Source organism: Herpailurus yagouaroundi, unplaced genomic scaffold (genome assembly GCF_014898765.1).
Source record: "Herpailurus yagouaroundi ecotype Mexico unplaced genomic scaffold, PumYag 199, whole genome shotgun sequence".
In the NCBI taxonomy this organism is placed as follows: Eukaryota; Metazoa; Chordata; class Mammalia; order Carnivora; family Felidae; genus Herpailurus; species Herpailurus yagouaroundi.
Window position 1 is genome coordinate 8,788,904 of NW_024412430.1, and position 22,915 is coordinate 8,811,818.

Consider the following 22,915-nt stretch of genomic DNA (forward strand, 5'->3'; position numbering starts at 1 on the left):
ATAGTCTATTAACCATCACTGCAGATCCTTGCAGGTCAAGGCGCTCTGCCTGACACTCCTCTTGCTGGTCATTATAATAGCTATGTCTCCCTTGCGCCTGATGCTTACATGCTGCCACTGGTCTCTGTTATTCTGAAATCTTACTGCTCCCATCGACACCAGGAGGATCATTTCTGCAACGGCACCTACTACCGTCAGTCCCAGCCTACAAAGGCAGCCACCACTGACACTTTCAGTGATTCTGGTGCCTCTTGCTAGTGCATTCCTCATCTCCTTTATAAAAGGGGTACCTTCTGAGCCCTCTTTGAGAATCTAGTCAGCAGGCAGCTTCCCCAATCTTATCTAATAAATCTATTCTAGCAGGCCCACCTCTCTGAGCATAGGGACCCCGTCCTCCATATGCTTCTACATCATGTTTAAGCTTCACGCAGCCACCCAGAAGGATATTGGAACCAGCTGCGTGTTTCTTTGCCAGGACATTTCATCCTGAGTCATGGGAGAGTGTTCCAGAATCATTTCACTGTCCCTAACGAGCTCTATATTCTGTTCCTCCACCTCCTCATCCACCTCAACACAGTCAAAATCCATTCCTGCACATGCTTCCTTGGTTCTACACAGTACAGACTAGCCATGCCCTGAGATTATTTTGGTGAACATCTATTTCTATCACAGCAGGTATTAAACCTCCCCTCTTGGGTTATGCTGAGACTTGACCCTAGTAATTGGTCTGGAAGCAATGAGCTGGAAGGTGCGGATGAGAGTGTCAGAGAGTGTCAGATCTTGAGAATAAACATCATCTTGCAACACAGCCATCTTAGATAAGGCTTTGCATGGTCTCCAGGGAAGGGAGGCTGTTCTCTCTCCTCTAGCAAGGAGGACCACTGCTTCTGCCAGCTAGGTGGGTTCAGAGGAATACGGGGAGGGCTCCAAGGTTCTCAGACACATCCTTGCAAATTTATTTACCCTGGAACCCTGACTTTAGCATGGGAGACTGGTGGAAGCTGTGCATTCTAGTATTCTTTGCAGACCTGCCACCTTATTATTAAATTGAGAGCCTGCTTGTTAGCACAGGACGCCCTATAGCTACAAGAAACAAGGATCTCCACATATGCTGCCAAGCAAGCCTTCTGGCATTTACAGCCTCCCTTGAGTTAATAGTTGGCTGACTTGCATCTCTTCTTTTCCTTCAGGGATTCCAAGGCAGACATCCAGCCAACTCCACCATCTTTAGAATCACCACTGCCCCATACCACTCAAGTTCTGGGCCTCTGACCAACTCAGTGCTTTCCCTTTCGTTTATACCTCATCCCAACCCATACACCAAGAGCCTTAGCAATTGTGACGCTAATAGCATTGAAAGGATTAACACCACCCCACTTACCACTAGCCATGACATCAGTAGGTAAGAGATTTCAAGAGGCCCATTACAATGGTCTGCTTTCTAGAGCCAGATCTGGTACCAAATGTCTTCATTCAGATTTTCCCTAAAGCAGAACTTGACACTAGCACTTGGACTGAGGACAGGTTGTTTATTTGTGAGATGATTCTGGGAAACAGGAGTGGGGGAAAGTGAATCAGGGAAGGAAGAAAAGCCAATATTAAGAGTGCGTTGTCAAGGTCACTCCTAACTTGACCCCTGGTACCTCCTGAAAAGTAGAGTTGTCCATCTGAAGGATGGAGGCCTGGAACATTTATTCCCATTGGTTGAGGGCTGTTCCTGAAGCCATTAACTCCCCTCACTTCCAGGCTGCACTTGGCAGGGTTACCCTTGGATGTTAATTAAAGTAATAATCTATAGAATAGTATAACCTCATGAATTCTGAGCCTTGTGGACATAAATCCTTTCTTTAACAGATAAGACCCTTATAATCACAGGCTGATAATGTTCATACAGTTTTGGTTTTTGTTATAACTGACTCATGGCAACACTACCTATTTACTACATGGATTCATTGAAATAGATTGTTTTAAAGCTCTATTTCAGTTCTTTTCATAAGACTGGAAAGCCCTAGGAAAATAAGCAGTGGAAACTTTGAAGGAATTCTTAACAAGATTAAATATAGATAACCAATTTGACTAAGATTTCAGTAGGTCTATTATACCGTAAACTTATTGTCTAAAATGTTAATTATCTTGGCACTGACCTTTAGATTTCAAAAGGTTGTTCCTTGTACAAATTTCATGGTGATTAAATGCTATAAAACTCCAATGTGAGAACATAATAGTCATTATAAATAGTCCCTTCAACATCAAACAGACACAAACACATACATATGTACAATTACATTTGGTAATACATTTGGAAGAATTTGACTGTTAGGAAATAATCATAAGAGATATTTAAGATTAATGAGGAACATGGAAAAATATTCAGAGAAATAAGACCTGAAGAACTTGTGTATGTGTATGACCCTGGACTTCTCTTGGCCAAAAACCAAAGTCCCCATAAGTCTCCTCTTGGGAGATATGAAAGATAATGAGTATCGAATGGGTCAGATCATTGAGGAAACATGAAAAAAAGAAGACTGACTAGCAGGTCTGGTGCAATGCGCACAGAATGAGCTTCCCCCGAAGTCATTTCATGCACCTGTCTAGTTCCCTGGTGGTTGTTACTTTATCTACCTCTGCCTTGTAGGAGAAGTTGTGGCTTTGGACTTTAAAATCACATTCTCAGTCATCACTTCTGGGAGGGTCCTGCCCCTTAGGCCTTATGACCCAACTCCCCTCTCAGCAAGACTCCAGAGCTACTTTCTTTCAATCCAAGCATCTCAGTGGATTAATAACAAGAACACCTGAAACGCTCAGTTCTGAGCACCGCACTTCTTCGGATTGGAAAGAGCAGCTACTCAGTCCAGTCTGAGAGGGCTCCTCCTTGGGGATAGTAAGAGGTAGTAGATGTAAAGCAAAAAGCATGGATTTAGGCATCAGGCACATCTGGATTTGAGTCCCAGCTCACTGAACAACATCGGGGAAATTACTCAGAGTCTCCGCACTTCTCTTATCTATCAAAGGAGGAGGCTAATAATGGCCATCTTTCAGGGTCATGTCATAAATAATTTGTGTAGAGTTTCCATACATATTGTCCACTCAATAAATAGCAGCGTGTCATGGTTAAAAAGTGTGGGCTCTTGATTTCTTGCCACTTACTTGTTGAGTGATCTTGGGCAAATTATTAACCTCTCCATGCCTCAGTTTCATCACCTGCAACATTTGGATAATGACGATACCTTCTTCGCTGGCTTGCTGTGAAGAGAAAAAACATTACTGCTCTTAGTACACTGACCTCTTCCTATTCATCAAACACGCCAGGCTTATTAGTATCTCAGGAACTCTGTTCCTGCCCTTTCTCCTGCCTGTAATTGGGGTGTGTGTGTGTGTGTGTGTGTGTGTGTGTGTGTGTAAGCATTTAGAGCAGTGCCTGGCACCTAGTAAGTGTTCCATAAAATTGAGCTACTGCAATGTCACTATTACTCTTTAATTCTACAGAACTCTGAAAATCCTGAGGTCAGCCTCTCTGGAACTACTTCCTCTATCTCCCAGAAATTGTTAACCTCTTCCAAAGCAAGGTGCCCTTCTGCTTCATATACTAGCCCACTAAGAAAAACACATTCCCGGGGTGCCTGGGTGGCTCAGTCAGTCGGGCGTCCAACTCTTGATATCAGCTGAGGTCATGATTTCATGGTTTGTGAGTTTGAGCCCTGCATCGGGCTCTGCACTGAAGGTGCAGAACCTGCTTGGGATTCTCTCTCCCTTTCTCTCTGCCCTTCAACTTCTCATGCTCTTTCTCTCTCAAAATAATAATAATAATAATAATAATAATAATAATAATAAACCTAAAAAAATAAAAGAAAAATTTATTTAAAAAAGAAAAAGAAACATTCCCAGGTGTGCCTGGCTGGCTCAGTCAGAAGAGTGTGTGACTCACAGGTTCGAATCACACGTTGGGTATAGAGTTTACTAAAAAAAATAAATACACTTAAAACAAAAAAGAAATACATTCCTCCTCAAAAAATTAAAAATAGAATTGCCATATGATCCAGTAATCCCACTACTGGGTATTTTGAAAAAAATAAACCAAATTGATAAACCTCTAGCCAGGCTTCTCAAAAAGAAAAGGGAGATGACCCAAATAGATAAAATCATGAATGAAAATGGAATTATTACAACCAATCCCTCAGAGATACAAACAATTATCAGGGAATACTCTGAAAAATTATATGCCAACAAACTGGACAACCTCGAAGAAATGGACAAATTCCTAAGCACCCACACACTCCCAAAACTCAAACAGGAAGAAAGAGAAAATTTGAACAGACCCATAACCAGCGAAGAAATTGAATCAGTTATCAAAAATCTCCCAACAAATAAGAGTCCAGGACCAGATGGCTTCCCTGGGGAATTCTACCAGACATTTAAAGCAGAGATAATACCTATCCTTCTCACGCTGTTCCAAAAAATAGAAAGGGAAGGAAAGCTTCCAGACTCATTCTATGAAACCAGCATTACTTTGGTTCCCAAACCAGACAGAGACCCAGCAAAAAAGAGAACTAGAGGCCAATATCCCTGATGAATATGAATGCAAAAATTCTCAACAAGATACTAGCAAATCAAATTCAACAGCATATAAAAAGAAATATTCACCATGATCCAGTGGGATTCATTCCTGGGCTGCATGGCTGGTTCAATATTTGCAAATCAATCGGTGTGATACATCACATTAATAAAAGAAAAGATAAGAACCATATGATCCTGTCAATCGATGCAGAAAAAGCATCTGACAAAATTCAGCATCCTTTCTTAATAAAAACCCTCAAGAATGTCGGGATAGAAAGGAACATACTTAAACATCATAAAAGCCATTTATGAAAAGCCCACAGCTAATATCATCCTCAATGGGGAAAAACTGAGAGCTTTCCCCCTAAGACCAGGAACACGACAGGGATGTCCACTCTCACCGCTGTTGTTTAATATAGTGTTGGAAGTTCTAGCATCAGCAATCAGACAACAAAAAGAAATCAAAGGCATCAAAATTGGCAAAGATGAAGTCAAGCCCTCACTTTTTGCAGATGACATGATATTATACATGGAAAACCCGAAAGACTCCACCAAAATCTGCTAGAACTGATACATGAATTCAGCAAAGTCACAGGATGCAAAATGAATGTACAGGAATCAGTTGCATTCTTATACACTAAGAATGAAGCAACAGAAAGAAAAAGAAACTGATTTCATTCACAATCTCACCAAGAATCATAAAATACCTAGGAATAACCTAACCAAAGATGTAAAGGATCTGTATGCTGAAAACTATAGAAACCTTATGAAGGAAATGGAAGAAGATACAAAGAAATGGAAAAACATTCCATACTCATGGATTGGAAGAATAAATATTGTTAAAATGTCAATACTACCCAAAGCTATCTACACATTCAATGCAATCCCAATCAAAATTGCACCAGCATTCTTCTCAAAACTAGAACAAGCAATCCTAAAATTCATATGGAACCACAAAAGGTCCCGAATAGCCAAAGTAATCTTGAAGAAGAAGACCAAAGCGGGAGGCATCACAATCCCGGACTTTAGCCTCTACTACAAAGCTGTAATCATCAAGACAGCATGGTATTGGCACAAAAACAGACACATAAACCAATGGAATAGAATAAAGACTCCAGAATTGGACCCACAAATGTATGGCCAACGTATCTTTGACAAAGCAGGAAAGAATATCCAATGGAAAAAAGACAGTCTCTTTAACAAATGGTGCTGGGATAACTAGACAGCAACATGCAGAAGAATGAAACTAAACCACTTTCTTACACCATTCACAAAAAATAAACTCAAAATTGCTGAAAACCCATCAAGACCCTAGAAGAGAAAGCAGGAAAAAACCTCTCTGACCTCAGCTGCAGCAATTTCTTACTTGACACATTTCCAAAGGTAAGGGAATTAAAAGCAAAAATGAACTATTGGGACCTCATCAAGATAAAAAGCTTCTGCACTGCAAAGGAAACAATCAACAAAACTAAAAGGCAACCGATGGAATGGGAAAAGATATTTGCAAATGACATATCAGATAAAGGGCTAGTATCCAAAATCTATAAAGAACTCACCAAACTCCACACCCAAAAAAACAAATAATCCAGTGAAGAAATGGGCAGAAGACATGAATAGACACTTCTCTAAAGAAGACATCCAGATGGCCAACAGGCACATGAAAAGATGCTCAATGTCTCTCCTCATCAGGGAAACAGAAATCAAAACCACACTGAGATATCACCTCACACCAGTCAGAGTAGCTAAAATGAACAGATCTGGAGACTATAGATGCTGGCAAGCATGTGGAGAAACGGGAACCCTCTTGCACTGTTGGTGGGAATGCACACTGGTGCAGCCACTCTGGAAAACAGTGTAGAGGTTCCTCAAAAAATTAAAAATAGATCTACCCTATAACCCAGCAATAGCACTGCTAGGAATTTACCCAAGGGATACAGGAGTGCTGATGCATAGGGGCACTTGTACCCCAATGTTTATAGCAGCACTTTCAATAATAGCCAAATGATGGAAAGAGCCTAAATGTCCATCAACTGATGAATGGATAAAGAAGATGTGGTTTACATACACAATGGAATACTACTTGGCAATGAGAAAGAATGAAATCTGGCCACTTGTAGCAACGTGAATGGAACTGGAGAGTGTTATGCTAAATAAAATAAGTCAGGTAGAGAAAGACAGATACCATATGTTTACACTCATATGTGGATCCTGAGAAACTCAACAGAAGACCAGGGGGAAGGAGAAGGGGGAAAGAAAAAAGTTACATAGAGGGAAGGAGGCAAACCATAAGAGACTCTTAAATACTAAAAATAAAGTGAGGGTTGATGGGGGGTGGAGGGGGGAGGGGGAAGTGGTTGATGGGCATTGAGGAGGGCACCTGTTGGGATGAGCACTGGGTGTTGTATGGAAACCAATTTGACAATTAATTTCATTTAGAAAATTTTAAAAATAAAAAATTAATTAACTTTAAAAAAACAAATGAAACACTAATTTGAAAAGATGTTTGCACGCCTAAGTTTACTGCAACATTATTTACAATAACCAAAGTGCCCATCAATATAAAGGATGTGGATAAAGAAGATGTGATACACACACACACACACAATGGAATATTAGTCATAATAAAGAATGGAATCATACCATTTGCAACAACATGGATGGATCTGGTATAATGCTAGGTGAAATAAATCAAAGGAAAACAAATACCATATGATTTCACTCATATGTGGAATTTAAAAACAAAATAAAGTGGGGCGCCTGGATGGCTCAGCCGGTTGAGCCTCCAGCTTCGGCTCAGGTCATGATCTCACAATCTGGGAGTTCAAGCCCTGCGTCAGGCTCTGTGCTGACAGCTCAGAGCCTGGAGCCTGCTTTGGATTCTGTGTTTCCCTGTCTCTCTGCTCCTCTCCCGCTTGTGCTCTGTCTCTGTCTGTCTCTCTCAAAAATAAATAAACATTAAAAAAAATTAAAAAAAAAAAACAAAAAAAAGAAAGAAAGGAAAAAAAAAAGGGAAACAAAAAACCAGACCCTTAAATACAGAGGACAAACTGGTGCTTCTCAGAGGGGAGGTGGGTGGGGGGGATGGGTGAATAGGTGATGGGGGTTAAAGAGCACATTTATCCTGATGAGCATTGAGTAATATACAGAATTGTTGAATCGCTATGTTGTATACCTGAAACTAATATAACGCTGTGTGTTAACTCTTCTGGAATTAAACATTTTTTTAAAAGAAAGAAAGATATACATCCCTCTATGACATTCATTCCCAATTCCTCTGTCATGTACCCAGAATGTGCACAAAGAAACACCACATCACACCCCTATTCTCATCCTGGCCATTGTTTCTACTTTGTGCTCAGCTGCGGCTGGAGCATGACGCTGGACTTGGGAGTTTGAAGATTCAGGTTTCAGGCTCTGCGTAGTGTTTTGGTCAGTGACCTCTGGATCCAACCTATAACTTTTTAGTGTTTTTCCGTCTTTGTTTTCAAGTACCAATTACCTGGTGATCTCTTGAGATGATTAAATGAGATAAGTAATATAATTTGTGTATATGTAAATAATATGGGGTCACTCACCTGCTTAGTGGCTCCCCTTTGTCTTTAGAACAAAATTTAAACTCCTTAGCATGGGCTTTGCCTTCAGATCTCACCCCCACACCTCCCTTCCCCTCCCTCTGCTCCATGTACATCGGCCTCTTTCTATTCGTGAAACACCACGTTTACTCATAGTTCTGCAACTTTGCCCTGTTTTCCCCTGCTTGTAACGTCCTTCCTCCAGACCTTCCCGGACTGTGTGCTCTGTTGTGTGCGTCTGTCAAATATCCCTCTTGGAGGCTCACACAGCCGGCCTAGTCTGGGTTCCCTGCCCCCAATGGCTACCACATCACTCTCTGTTATTTTCCTCATGGTACTTATCATCATCTGAAATTATCTTGCTTTATTCACTTAACAGTTTTCTCTGACAGCAGGGGCCATGTCTGTTTGGTTGACAGCTCTCCCCACCCAGCGTCTACAGACGGCACCTGGCCTAAGAGAGATGCTCCTTAAATATTTCTGCATGAATACATATCGACATGCTCCACAAAGGTGTAGGGATGCAGGTGTCCTGGGGGAGGTACTGCAGTGACTGGCCATGGCCAAGAGAGCAGAGGAGCTCCACACATCCCAGAGTCCTTCTTTCTTAGGGACATTCTGAAGGAAGCATCACTTTAGACCACACCATGTGGCACGGTGTGGGGAAGTCCTTTTGTGAAGAGGAGGGCTGTGAGCCCCCAGACAAAGGAGAGAGAGCCTCACAGCACCCATAAGAAGGCAACCATCACTGAGAGGGAAGCCAGACCCAGGAGACACCACGTGGAAGATGTCAAATACGGAGTCAAAGAAGAAGGAGCAAAAGGGCCTCGTGAACTGGATTTGGAGCCGAAGCGGCAACATGCCAGCGGGGCTGCTGTGGGGAATGGTCTGTCCCAGCAAAACAGGACCTTGTATGCAACTGTTAGGGCATTGTGATCATAAAAAGCAGATTGACTTTGGGTCTGCGCTAGCTCTGTTTCTCAATTATGTGTCCTTACCAAAAGATCCGCTCTCACTTGGGCCTCCCTCCTGACTCTCCATGTTATCCCTACAGACTGTGGGAATTGGATCTTGCTACTGTAAATGGAGCATCAGAGAGAAAGTAGCTCGGTTGTTGCAAAAGTGCTCTAAAAAGGCAACAAAGTAGGAAATATCCAGCAGAATGTAGAACCCAGTCTCCTAGATAGCGTAAAACTCACTGTGCTTACCTTCAACTTCTGGGCCACTCACAATCTGGGTTTGGCTCCCACTCTTACAGTACCTGTGAGCCAGAAGCTTGATCCAGAGTCCATTCCACTTGTGGTTTGTGGCTGCTGGTCCCTCCACCAGTTTTCCTAGCCTCGGGGCCTTTTCCCTTCATTCTTTTTACCTGAAACAGACTCTTCCCCAAGCTTCCCATGGCTTCTACTTATCCATGGCTTGCTCAAATGTTATCTACTCAAAGAGACTGTCTTACTAGAAAATAATTTCCTTGATGGGGTGCCTGGGTTAAGCATCCGACTCTTGATTTCAACTCAGGTCATGATCTCACGGTTCCTGAGTTCAAGCCCTACATCGGGCTCTGTGCTGATAGCCCGGAGCCTACTTGGGATTCTCTCTCTCTCTCAAAGTAAACAAATAAACAAACATTTTTTTAAAGAAGAAGGAAAAAAGAATGAAAGTAACTTCCCTGAGAGCAGGGATCTTGTCTGTCTTATTCACCCCCTATATCCTCTCGCTCCTAGAAAGTTACCTGCCCCATATGAGGTGCTCAATAAATATCAGTTTGCTCATGGAGTGGCATATGAGTTCAGGTTTTTTGCTATGTTTAGATTCACAATTCTGCCCTACCAAAGTCTCTACTACTTATATATTTTGTCAGTGATCAATTTAGCTTCAAGTTGACTTTGGAGTCAGCCAGATCTGGATTTTAATCTTTACTTTGACACTTCTAGCTATATGATCTTGGACAAATTATTTAACCCCTCTAATGCTTCTATTATTTTACAGATACCGACACTTTGTTCATCGGCTAATTTAAGAATTAAATAATGTATGTAAAAGGCTTAGCACAAGGCTTAGCACACGCTAAGAACTCAATCGATGTAACCCATTAATATTATAGATTAATGTTATTATTGTTATTTGTGCTATTTTTACCATGTATGCCCTTTGGGAACAGTGTGACTTAGCAAACTTGCCCACTGGTGGCCCTGCCTGATCAAGTGCATAGTCTATACTCTACAGTTCACTCCCAACGTGTTTATTGAACAGTCAAAATAACAGGTATAGGGGCGCCTGGGTGGCGCAGTCGGTTAAGCGTCCGACTTCATCCAGGTCACGATCTCGCGGTCCGTGGGTTCGAGCCCCGCGTCAGGCTCTGGGCTGATGGCTCAGAGCCTGGAGCCTGTTTCCGATTCTGTGTCTCCCTCTCTCTCTGCCCCTCCCCCGTTCATGCTCTGTCTCTCTCTGTCCCACAAATAAATAAAAACGTTGAAAAAAAAATTAAAAAAAAATAAATAAATAACAGGTATAAGTAAGACCCGGAGAGGCCACAGATGCACAAGGGAGGGCATTTCACATTGAAAGGGACTGCATGGAGGAAGACAGGTGGGACATTCTAGGAACAGAAACTAGTTCTACATAACTAGACTATGGGTTACATTCATCCATTTATTCATTTGGAAACCATTTTCCAATCACCCGTTGTTAACCAGGCACTGTGCTAAATGCTGGCGGATAAAAAGGATCGGAATGTCTTCCTTGCCCTCCAGTCTAGAGAGGGGACTCAGTTGCCAACTGACACACAGTGAGAGGTGTTGCTGTAGCAAGAGCTACGCGAGCACAGAGGAAAGGAAACAACACTTTTCTGCGTGAGGAAGAGAGGGAAAAGCTGAGAACGGAAAGGGACCCGTGGCAGAGGCACCGCAGACCAGCTGAGAGGGCTGTTTAAGCACAAGCACGGAAGGTAAAGGAGAGCTAGGAACGCCAGGACTGGAAAAAGTACATGGAACAGTAAATACTCAAATTAAAATTCTTGAGAGCCTGGACTTCTATGAAGAGAAGAGCAATATCCATTAGTTAAATCAATCCGGAGCCTCCAAAACTGACCATGGTAGAAGTCTCTGGGCGGGAAGGGACAGATGGGCTTGGAAACCCTGACTTTGTCCCCCTTTCCCCTGGAGAGGGATCCTTTTCCAAGGCTGCTGTGACCACAGGGCCTCCAGAGGGCGCTGTTTTCCCTCGGTTCTTAGGCGCAGTAGTGGGTCTCCACAGGAGCCAGCGTCAGAATGCCCTGGGAGACTGGACACATCACTGGGCCCCACCCTGAATTCCGGATTCAGTTTGTCTGGCTGGGATCTAAGAATGTGCATTACTGATGATTTCCCAGGTGGAGGCTAATGTTGCTGGTAGAGACCAACTTTGTCAGAACCACTGTGCACAAAGCATCCGAGACCCTTCTTTGTATGATCAGAAGTACAGAGAAAACAAAGCCGGAACATTGCAAGGAGGCCTTGCTTAAGGCTCTGGAGGAAAACAATCAAACAACAACAACAACAATAACAACAACAACAAACCACAGAGCTCCTCCCAGCCGTATATGTGGCTTATACTTTGTAGCTCTGAGTTTTGAGAACCCTCTGAGTTCTAGCTTTCTGGCTGAGAGTGGCCTCTCTTCCCCAGCTCCTTGCTTTAGGGCAGATGAACATCCCCTATAGAGAGAGTAACAAGTTTTATCCTCCCCCGGCCTTAGTAGGAATAAGACCAATGAGCAATAACACAGAGTACAACACAAGAAACACATTAATCTGGTTAACTGAAATACATATGAAATAGAACGTCTTTATTTCCTTAATAACAGTGGCTTATTTATTGTAGAGCTCCTTCCAATTTCTAGAACAAAGCTTTGTCCCTGGTGTGTGCCTAACAAATGTCTGAAGTGAATGGAATTATGGCTCACAACATCTCTTCGTGCACAGAAATACAGTCTACTTTGCTAGTGTTACTCGTTTGTTCTTACCCAGCTATATTTAGTCCAAGAACTTTGAATCATTTATTATTTTTATCATTTATTGCAACAGCTTTCCAGATAGCACACAGGCTCAATAAATACGGGTGTATTCCTCTTTATCTCTGTACTATGTCTTTCTTGGATCATTATCTTAGAAACCTGTGCTTAATTACTAGTCTTGTATTTATTTGTGTCATGGCTTGTCATGACTTTGGGTTGTTTTTGAAGAAAAATATGCATCACATTTTTTTCCTTACAGATAATCAATCCCTAGCTACTCTTTGATGTCCTCTATGATCCTCTTGGGAACTAAAATTAACCGCCCCCAATTATGTTTCCCTTTTTATCTGTTCATTTGCAGTTGTGTGCCTCTTGCAGATAAAGGGCTGGTAAAGCTCTCTCATGTTTTCTTCCACAGAAATATTTCCAAAGACTTAGGGGGTCTTTAAAACATAGACTAGGGGCACCTTGGTGGCTCAGTCGGTTGAGTGTCTGACTCTTGATTGTGGCTCAGGTCATGATCTCCATGCTGAGTGTGGAGCCTGCTTAAGATTCTCTCTCTCTCTCTCTCTCTCTCTCTCTCTCTCTCTCTCTCTCTCTCAAACAACAAGAACAACAACAAAAACACAGACTACATCAAGAGTGGTGGCAATGAGAAGTCACAAGAAAGATGATCATAGCATCTAGACTCCCATTAAAGCATCTCTTTGGACATCACTGGGTTCCAAACAGAGGACAGGATAGAGAATGGAATGGACAAAAGAATAATAGGAAGGGTGCAGAACAGGCTCCACCAGGGGCAGCCACAGACCTACCAGTCTTCTTCCCTCCCCTGCCCTGTCAGGCCTCAGGCAAAAGCCTTGCAGGAGACCTTAAAAGAATGTGCCGGGGAGAAAGAGGAGTCAAGGCAAGCCTGAAGAGAAAGAACAAAAGGGAGTTATAAAGAGTGTGAGAGCCAGAGCAAATGAGAGAGAGGAAGATGGAGAGACCAAGAGAGAAAGACAGAGACAGAGAGACAGAGAGAGACAGAGATGCAAAGCGACTCTTCCAGAAGGATAAATCACTCTTCCCACCAAGCTACACACACACTCCCAAAACACCTCACAGGTCCCCCAACCTGGAAGTACAAGCCTCAACAGGCTGAGTCACCACCCTAGCTCTAAATAAACTGCTTGACCTGGTTCTGAAAGGGATTACTTTTTGCCTTAGTCACTGTGGATTATTCCTTTGTACGTACAGTGGCCACCTGTCTTATCTACCCAAGGTGACTAATGGATTAAAGTCATTTTCCTGACATCAACTTCATGCAACCATGTTTGTTTTTAAAAGACCAATCAGAGGCTGAATAAAGCAGAATATGGCCTCAGGATTCTCATCCAGATGCCAACAACTGGAACTGGACCAGGTTAGGAAACAAAACAAAAACAAGAAAACAAACAAACAAAAAAATCACAGTAAATTAAAATGTGGCAGCTGTTTGCCAACTCTCAGCCAAAAAGTAATCTTTCCTGAAAGAATGGCCTCCTGGAGAGCAAGTGTTACACTTGCATATCTTTGTGGAATGGAGGGATTTAAGAGCATTTGGACTGATGGTTCATGGCTGAAGACAACTGGTTTACCACATTTGATCCCCATTAATGGCCCAGTGAGGGAAATGGATTCCATTTTACACATGAGGAAACCGAGGTTCAGAGACACCAATGATCACACAGTAACAACCAGGAAGTAGAACCCAGTCCTCCTAACTAGGGATCTAGGGCTCTAATAAGTATGTATGGGACCTCAAAACTCGAGACAAAGAAATATGTCCTTACTATAGTAGTCAACACTATTAAAAGTCCCCCAGGGGCGCCTGGGTGGCTCAGTTGGTTGAGCGACTGACTTCAGCTCAGGTCATGATCTCCTGGTTTATGAGTTCAAGCCCCACATTGGACTCTGTGCTTATGGCACAAAGCCTGCTTGGGATTCTGTCTCCCTCTCTCTGTCCCTCCCTGACTTGCTCTCTCTCTCTCTCTCTGTCTCTCAAAAATAAATAAAAATAAATTAAAAAAAAAAAGAATTAGGTGCTTAGTTCAAAACAATAGCAGTAAAAGCAAGTCTTTTTTATCCCTTTTCTCTTAATCTCCCTTCATAGAATGTGCTGTTTGTTAAGAATCAAGGACAGCTAGGGACGCCTGAATGGCTCAGTCAGTTAAGCGTCTGACTTCTGCTCGGGTCATGATCTCACGGTTTGTGGGTTTGAGCCCCGCATCGAGACACCTACTTCAGATTCTGTGTCTCTCCATCTCTCGGCCCCTCCCCTGCTTATGCTCTGTGTCTCTCAATAATAAATAAATGTTAAAAAAAATTTTTTTTAAAGAATCAAAGGATAGCTATCATTTGCTGAAAGCAAGTAGGAAAAATACAGAAAACGTGTACAGAAGAAGAATCCAAAGAAAACAGGTATAACATATGAAGCAGGATATACTCTTTTTAGATATTATCATTATTTTCAGCAAGATGAGAGAATATATTTCACCCATAAAAACCAAACAGGGTGCTATGAAAAAAGAATAAAAATTTTAAAAAGTTCTGGAAAAATCAGAGTTCTTAAAAAATTCAGTAGAAAGGCCAGACTACAAAAATTAAGCAAATCTCCCAGATAGTAGAACTATAAAAGAAAAAGATATGGAAATAAGGGAGAAAAGACAATAGACTGAGAGAAGAAATCATAGATACCTATCAGGTAACTCATAGCAGTTCCAGAAAAAGTGAACAGATAAAATGGAAGGAATACAATTATCAAAGAACTGAGATTAAAGAAAAAAGTCCAGACTAGAAGAACATAGTCTTCAGGTTGAAACTGCTCACCAATTGCCTGATTTAAATAAATGAAAAAGACTCCCAGCATACAATCATAAAATTTTGGAGAAACAACATAAATTAAGGATTCTCACCACTTTCAGAGAGGAAAAACAGTCACAGACAATGGGGAATCAAAAGGACATTTAATTCTCAAGGGCAATACTGAAAGGTGTTAGGACGTTTATTTACAATGTTCAAGGAGGCATGCCTGCCAAACTCTATATCAAATTACAAATCTTGTATGAAGGTAAAACAAAGACATTTATAGATATGCAAAGGCTCCAAAACTATATCTGACATGCCCCTGTTTAAGATGCCACTGTAAAGCAGGCTTCACAAAATAAAGGATTTACAACAACAACAAGAACAACACAGGGAGCAGCATGGGATACGCAAAAGATGGACCCTACAAAAGGAAAGGAAATCACAGAATGAGTGCCAGGCTGGAGACGCTGAACCACAACCATATACTCCCTACAACTTTTCCTCCTTAGAAAAACAAAGACTAAGATTGCTTATCACCAAATGACTCCCTCACTAGGGAAATGTTAAAAGACATTCTTAAAGATGGAATATGAGGGCTGCCTGGGTGGCTCAGTTGCTTGGGACTCCGACTTGGCTCAGGCCATAACCTCAGGGCTCCTGAGTCTGAGCCCCACCTCAGACTGCTGTCAGGCTATCAGAGTAGAGCCTGCTTCACGTCTTCTGTCCCCCCCTCTCTGTCCCTCCCCCATTTGCGTGTGCTCTCTGTCTCTCAAAAAATAAATAAAACATTAAAAAAAAAAATTGAAAATGATCACAGGAGACAGAAGGAAATAGGGGGAGGAGGTAAACAAAATTGGCTAACACACTGGTAAATATAAACAAATAGAGAGGCGCCTGCCTGGCTCAGTCAGTAGAGCATACAACTCTTGATCTCAGTATGATGAGTTTGGGAGCCACATTGGGCATAGGGATTACTTGAAAAATTAAAATTAAAAAATAAAATTAAAAAAAGAATTCAATTTATTCACTAATTTATAGTTAGAAATAGAAGGCTCTGGAGCTTGCAGGTGCTGTTGACAGAGTTATTAGTAAAACAGTCAAGAATCTTCAAGATTTTTTTAAATTTTTGCATTCTCAGAGATCAATTGGTTCAACTCTGTTTTATTGGGAGACTACATAGTAGAGTGAAAAGAGACACTGATGCATAGACTGTCAGGAGCCTGTGTAACCATCAGCAGATAATTTAATATAGCGGATCACTTTATTTATTTTTTTGTTTTGTTTTGTTTTGTTTTAGTAATCTCTACACCCGATATGTGGCTCAAACTCATGACCCAAAAATCTAGAGTTGCATGCTTTTCTGACTGAGCCAACCAGGCACCCCTCTCTTTTTTTCTTTTTAAGGCAGGAAAGCATTAGCCATTCACTTAAATCTATTTCAAAGATCATGAGAAGTAGAGCAACATTATAGCATGAAAAAGGGAGCCCTGGTGAGGTGAGGCTACTAGGTGGAAGCTCACAATGAGTTATTCTTTTCCACATGTTTGATGGAGACTCCAAGTGGATGAAACACTGGGAGTAAAGAGTTAACCCTATCAGATGAGGTTGGGTGAACATCAGTAAGTAGGTTAAGCAGACGAGTCTTCCTTTGTCCCTTGTCAAACATCTACCCCCATGTTCTCAAGTACCCACCTGCCAGGAGGGCCGGATGGGAGCTGTAAGAGCGAGGCATCTGGGTCTTTAAGCTTCTGGTGATCCTGACACACCCCCAGTTACAACCCCCGGCCCTAGGAGATCACAAGTTCAGGGAGACCACGCTTTCTAGTATTTGGTTCTCCTATAGCCATTGTTTCTTAACTCGACAAAGAACAATCCAGTAAACCATTATATTATTTACAATTATTAGCACACCAACTTCTAGACAGGTTAAACCAAAAAATGGATACAACTTCCAGGGGTTGGCTCTAAAACCTGCTTCTAAGCTCTTCCTGGTTATGTGGGCAGCTAAAGAAACCTGGCTGAGTCATCCATCTGGCTCCCCTTTAAAATGCTCATGGAGACATAGTTACAAAAAGAAAGTCCCAACAGGACTTCAAAATAAAAACATCCATCATCAGGTAGGGCAGATCCCAATTTTCAGTAAATATCATGTGATTGAGAAACCAACAGGGTCAAGTTATGACCTCTGAAACTAAACTCTGTAGCCAAGAGAAAGTAGAACAAAGCCTCTACTGGAGGTGGGGGGTCGGGTACGGATATTAAAAATATTTAACAACCGGTAGCAAATGGTCACAGATCAATCAGCACAGGGGCCAGATGCAAACCCCTGCTTGTGTTCGGGCATATGAGCAAGAAGGAGGTGAATGTCGGACCAGCTTCCTCTATTCTTTTTTTTTTTTTTTTTTTTAATTTACATCCAAATTAGTTAGCATATAGTGCAACAATGATTTCAGGAGTAGATTCCTTAGTGCCCTTTACCCATTTGGCCCATCCCCCCACTCCCACAACCCCTCTAGTAACCCTCTGTTCTCCATATTTATGAGTCTCCCTGTTTTGCCCCCCTCCCTGTATTTATATTATTTTGTTTCCCTTCCCTTATGTTCATCTGTTTTGTCTCTTAAAGTCTTCAGATGAGTGAAGTCATATGATTTTTGTCTTTCTCTGACTGATTAATTTCACTTAGCATAATACCCTCCAGTTCCATCCACGTAGTGGCAAATGGCAAGATTTCATTCTTTTTGATTGCTGAGTAATACTCCATTGTATATATATACCACTTCTTCTTTATCCATTCATCCACCGATGGACATTTGGGCTCTTTCCATACTTTGGCTATTGTTGATAGTGCTGCTATAAACATGGGGCTGCATGTGTCCCTTCAAAACAGCACACATGTATCCCTTGGATAAATGCCTAGTAGTGCAATTGCTGGGTCGTAGGGTAGTTCTATTTTTAGTTTTTTGAGGAACCTCCATACTGTTTTCCAGAGCAGCTGCACCAGCTTGCATTCCCATAGCTTCCTCTATTCTTACTTTCCCATCCACCACAGGGAGAGTCAGGGACAAACCAGGAGGTCACCCCAAAACTATAGGCTCTCTTCTGATGCAGTTAGGGCCACTGCCACACCCCTAAATCCAACTATTACTCTCTATCCACTCTGAATCTACAAATCCTAGAAATGCAACATGACCAGTGATGATACCTGATGCTGTTTGCATGTTCAGGAGAGCTCTGGAAGCAAGTGCTGATCCCTGGGCATTGTAATTTTTTTATGCACTGCTTCTGGTCAAAACAAAACAAGAAATCACAAACTGATTCAGATTATCCAGGAATAAATTCTCCATAAGGTTAAGTGATGAGATATTAGGTCCAAAAGAAGAGCCAGCCTTAATCCAGGAGGACTGAACTTGACCACCTGAGAAATATTTCTGGCTAAAGCTAAAAACAGCTCCCCACTGATGATCAGAGAGAAGTCCAAAAGTCCCCAAGTATGGAGAAGGCAGGAAAGACTGAAATCTGGAAATTAAGTTGGAACCATATCTTACACCTTACTCTAAGAAAATTCCAAGTGGATCAAAGACTTAAGTGTAAAATGTGAAGTTCTAGAAAGAAAATATATGGGGGGTGCCTGGGTGGTTCAGTCAGGTAAGTGTCCAACTTTGGCTCAGGTCATGATCTCACAGTTTGTGGGTTTGAGCTCTGCATCGGGCTCTGTGCTGACAGCTCAAAGCCTGGAGCCTGCTTGGGATTCTGTGTCTCCCTCTGTCTCTGCACCTCCCCCACTCACACTCTGTCTCAGTTTCTGAAAACCAATAAAAGCTAAAAAAAAAAAAAACAATTAATGAAAACATATGGGAATTTTTTCATATCTTTGAAATAATGAAGACATTACTAGATATTTTTAGTAGTCATTAAAAATTGGCTAATTGCTACATTTTACTACATTTAAAAAAAGCAAAGAAAAGCTTCTGCCACATGGGGCTCAAACTCATGAACTGTGAGATCATGACCTGAGCACAATCAAGAGTCAGACTGAGTCACCCAGGCGTCCCTAAACTTTTATTTTAGAATAATTACAGTGTCACAGAAACTTGCAAAAATAGTAGACACAATGGAGTCAAGTTCTCCTGTAGACTTCATCCAGTCTTCCCCAATGATTACCTCTTATGTAACTATAGTGTAATAGGGGACAATAACAAAATCAGGAAACTGACATTGATGCTATGCAATGGCATAGTTCTATGCCATTTCATCACATGTGGATTCATGTAACCCTACTGTAATCAGGATATAAAACTATCCCACCCCACAAAGATCTCCCTTGTGCTACCCCACCTTCTCCCCCAGTAACATCCCTAACTCCAGGCTGTTGCTAATCTGTTTTCCATCTCTATAATTTCATCATTTTGAGAATCTCACATCAATGGAATGATATAACATGCAGCCTCTTAAGATTCACTTATCTCCATTTAGCACAATGCCCTTGAGATCCATGAAGTTGTTGTACCAATAGTTTGTTCCTTTTGTTGCTGAATAGTATTTGATGGTATCATTGTACCATGGTTTGTTGAATCATTCCCTTATCAAGGGCATTTTGATTGTTTGCAGTTTGAGGCTATTACAAGTAAACCTTCTATGAACATTTGTGTGCAGGTTTTGTGCAAACATGAGTTTTCATTTCTCTGGGATAAATGCTCAGGTTGTACGATTATAACTCATACACTAAGTGTGTGTTTAGTATTTTTCTTAATTTTTTTTATTTTAGAGAGAGAGAGAGAACACAAGTGGAGAAGAGGGACAGAGGGGGAGAGATGGAGAGAGGGAGAGAGAGAGTAAGAGAGAGAGAGAGAGAGAGAGAGAGAGAACCTCAAGCAGGATCCATGCTCAGCGCAGAGCCCAACACAGGGCTCGATCCCATGGCCCTAGTATCATGACCAGAACTGAAATCAAGAGTCACATGCTCAACTGACAGAGCCGCCCAGGCGCCCCAGTACTTTAAGACACTATTTTCCAGAGTGGGTATCATGTTACCTGCCCAACAGCAATGCTGTGAGAGATCTAATTTCTCCTCACTATTGCCGGCATTTGGTCTTGTCACTATGTTTTATTTTAGCAGTTATAACAGAAGCATAGTGATATCATACTGTGGTTTTCATTTGCATTTCCTTAAGGGCTAATGATGTTGGACATCTTTTTGTGTGTTCATTTGCCACCCAAATATCCTCTTCAGTGAAATGTCTCTTCATATTCTTTGCCCATTTTCTAACTGGATTGTTTGAACATATACTGGTAAAAAGTTTATGGATTTACTCCGGAAATGCAAGTTTATCGAGCAAGCAGGAGGGAAGTGTGATAGGGCTATTTGATGACACTGCAGCTGTTTAAATGCAGATGCAGGAGACAGAATGATGGTGAATGGAAGACAAATACTGGGGAAGTAATGTCAAGATGTGAACACAAAAGGGAGGAAGGTAGAGGGAAAAGGAGGAGGGGAGTGAGAGACAGTGGATAAAGGAAGAAAGGAAGAGAGGAAACTTAAAATGAATAAATAAATAAATAAATAAATAAATAAATAAATAAATAAAGTGAATAAAACTTAAAAAAAATAAAGAAGTTTTTGGTATTGTAAAATTGAATTGTAACCTGCAAAGTGATGACGACTTCGACTTCCTTTAAATCTAAGCTTACTGCTGCTGGTGGTAAGGGTGAAAGAGAATTGGGAGTCAAGGGGTATGATCTTTATCCCAGTTCTACCAGAGACGGGGAGCTCTGTCAAGCTCTTTCATTTGTGGAGTGGGAAATCGAGTCATCTGCCTCTCCTATCTCTTGTGCACATTATATCCTATAAAACACTTACTAGAAAATACTTTTGCACTTGAAAGTTCTTACAAATAAAAACTGTGATTGCTAATATTATTATGACATTACAGTTAAATTCAAATACTCTATAAATGAAAATGTAACCTACATAAGTGTGTAGGACCACAGAGAATGAGGTGACGTGAAGGAGACAAGAGAGGCTCAAGTTAATGACACAGGAGGTCATGAACCAGCACTGCCTTCAGAGGTGAGAGCCATCTCTCAACCCTTTTCTTCCTGTCACGGCAATGAGAGGAAGCCTGGGATCATCCAGCAGTTGGGGTGGGAAATTCCTGAGGTGGTTTCTCATATTCAACTTTCTCTTCTCAATCCCAGTTAGATCCCAGTTCAAAGAACTTCTCCTCTTCCCCAAAGCCACCACCCTGATCAAAGTCCGGAACTTCTGCATCAGCCTCCAACTCAGCAGAGCAGTATTTCCCCTAAACTGCTTTTCCTGATTTCACCATCTCAGTCAATAACACAGTTAGCCATTTGGTGTGAACTTTGCAATTTCCAAAGTCTGAAGTCATTCCTGAATCCTCCTACTCATATCCAGGGCCACATTGTGATGCCATGGGCCCTAGGCACTTTGCCTTCGTGGGTCTCTTTCTCCATCAGAAAAAAACTGTATGTAATTACATTAAATATATACATATATTTTACAACTGCAAGATTACAAAGACGGATGTATATGATCCAAACTGCATTCACTTTATATATTCTTTTCTTTCGTTTTGAGATAAATTAAAATTAAAATATTTTTTTAGACTCCTGAATGTACCATGGGTCCTAGACACTGTGCCTCCTGCTTAATTGGCAAGTCGGTCCTGCTATTCACTAAGATCCACAGCCTATGGACAAAGTCCTAACTTTCTGTTCTGATGTTCATGGCCTTCAAAAATCTGACTGCTCACCATTAGAAGTCTTTTGGACTCTGCTTCCCCACAGGAATGCTTTTCCTTGGTCGAGCTGGCTTGTCCACTGTGTCCTGAATACAGCTGTCCCTGTCGCCATTTTGGAGTTGCTTCCCTCCATTTGCCTTCTCCTTTCCCAAAGCTTTACTTTGATTTATATTTGTCATATGAAGCCCACTTAAATCTGGCTTCAGAGACAGAGACAGACAGCATGGTACAGGCAAAAGAACACGAAGTAGATATAGATGGACTTAGGTTGCTTTTCCTCTCAGAGCTAAAGATTCCTTAGTTCTAAGGGTGCCTGGCTGGCTCCGCTGGTAGAGCACGTGACTCTTGATCTGGGGGGTCATGAGTTCAAGCCCTATGTTGGGTGTAGAGATTACTTTCAAAAAAGGATAATGTTACCTGTCTTTTAGGAGTGACATGAGGAGTACGTAAAAGTAAATACAAAACAAAAAAACCCAGAAAACCCTAAAAAGTACCTGGCACACAGCATCCTTTCTTCCTTTTCCTTCCCACTTCTTGCTAACTGTGCAAGGTTTCAGTGATCTGTTTCTCAGTTGAAACCCCTGTACTACATGCTTAATCAAACCCAGACAATCTTTTTTACTGGATGCGATTATGAGTAAAAATATATAAATACAAATAAACAACTTAACTGAGAAGTAACGGATATACTACAGCTAGCATATATTTAAAATGTACAATTTGGTGAGTTTAGACCTATATATAAATCCATGAAACGTTCACCGTGATCAAAGTAATAGACATACCCATCACCACCAAAACTTCCATGTGCTCCTTTGTGATTCCTCCTCCCAATCCTCCCAACTTCCCTCTTATGCCACACAACCACTGATCTGTTTTCTGTCACTGTAGATTAGTTTGCATTTTCTAAAAATTGTATATAAATGAAATCATACAGCATGTACTTTTTTATGTCACTCCTTTCATTTGGCACAATCATTTTGAGATTCATTTATATCGTTACATGTGTCAGTAATTCACTCCTTTTTATTGCTGAGTCGTATTCAATTGCATGAATTGCAAAGTTTCTCTTTTCACCTTGTGATGGACATTTTGGGTTTTTCCCCAAAACATTGGGGAATGTTGGGCTCTTGTAAATAAAGCTGCCATGAACAATTTGGTGTACGTACAGGCTTTCATTTCCCTTGGATAAGGACTAGGATTGAAAA

General features: G+C 41.4%; 1 protein-coding gene across 1 annotated transcript in view; it reads right to left on the bottom strand.

The window, feature by feature from the left end:
* Window positions 1-2,806: 2,806 nt before the first annotated feature.
* Window positions 2,807-22,915, bottom strand: part of CUNH9orf85 (chromosome unknown C9orf85 homolog) — a 107,312-nt gene continuing 87,203 nt past the window's right edge. Inside the window, exon 3 of the mRNA XM_040449356.1 lies at window positions 2,807-3,243. Within this exon, the coding sequence (XP_040305290.1) occupies window positions 3,198-3,243 (46 nt within the window). The 3' untranslated portion in view covers window positions 2,807-3,197. The remainder of the gene's footprint in view (window positions 3,244-22,915) is intronic.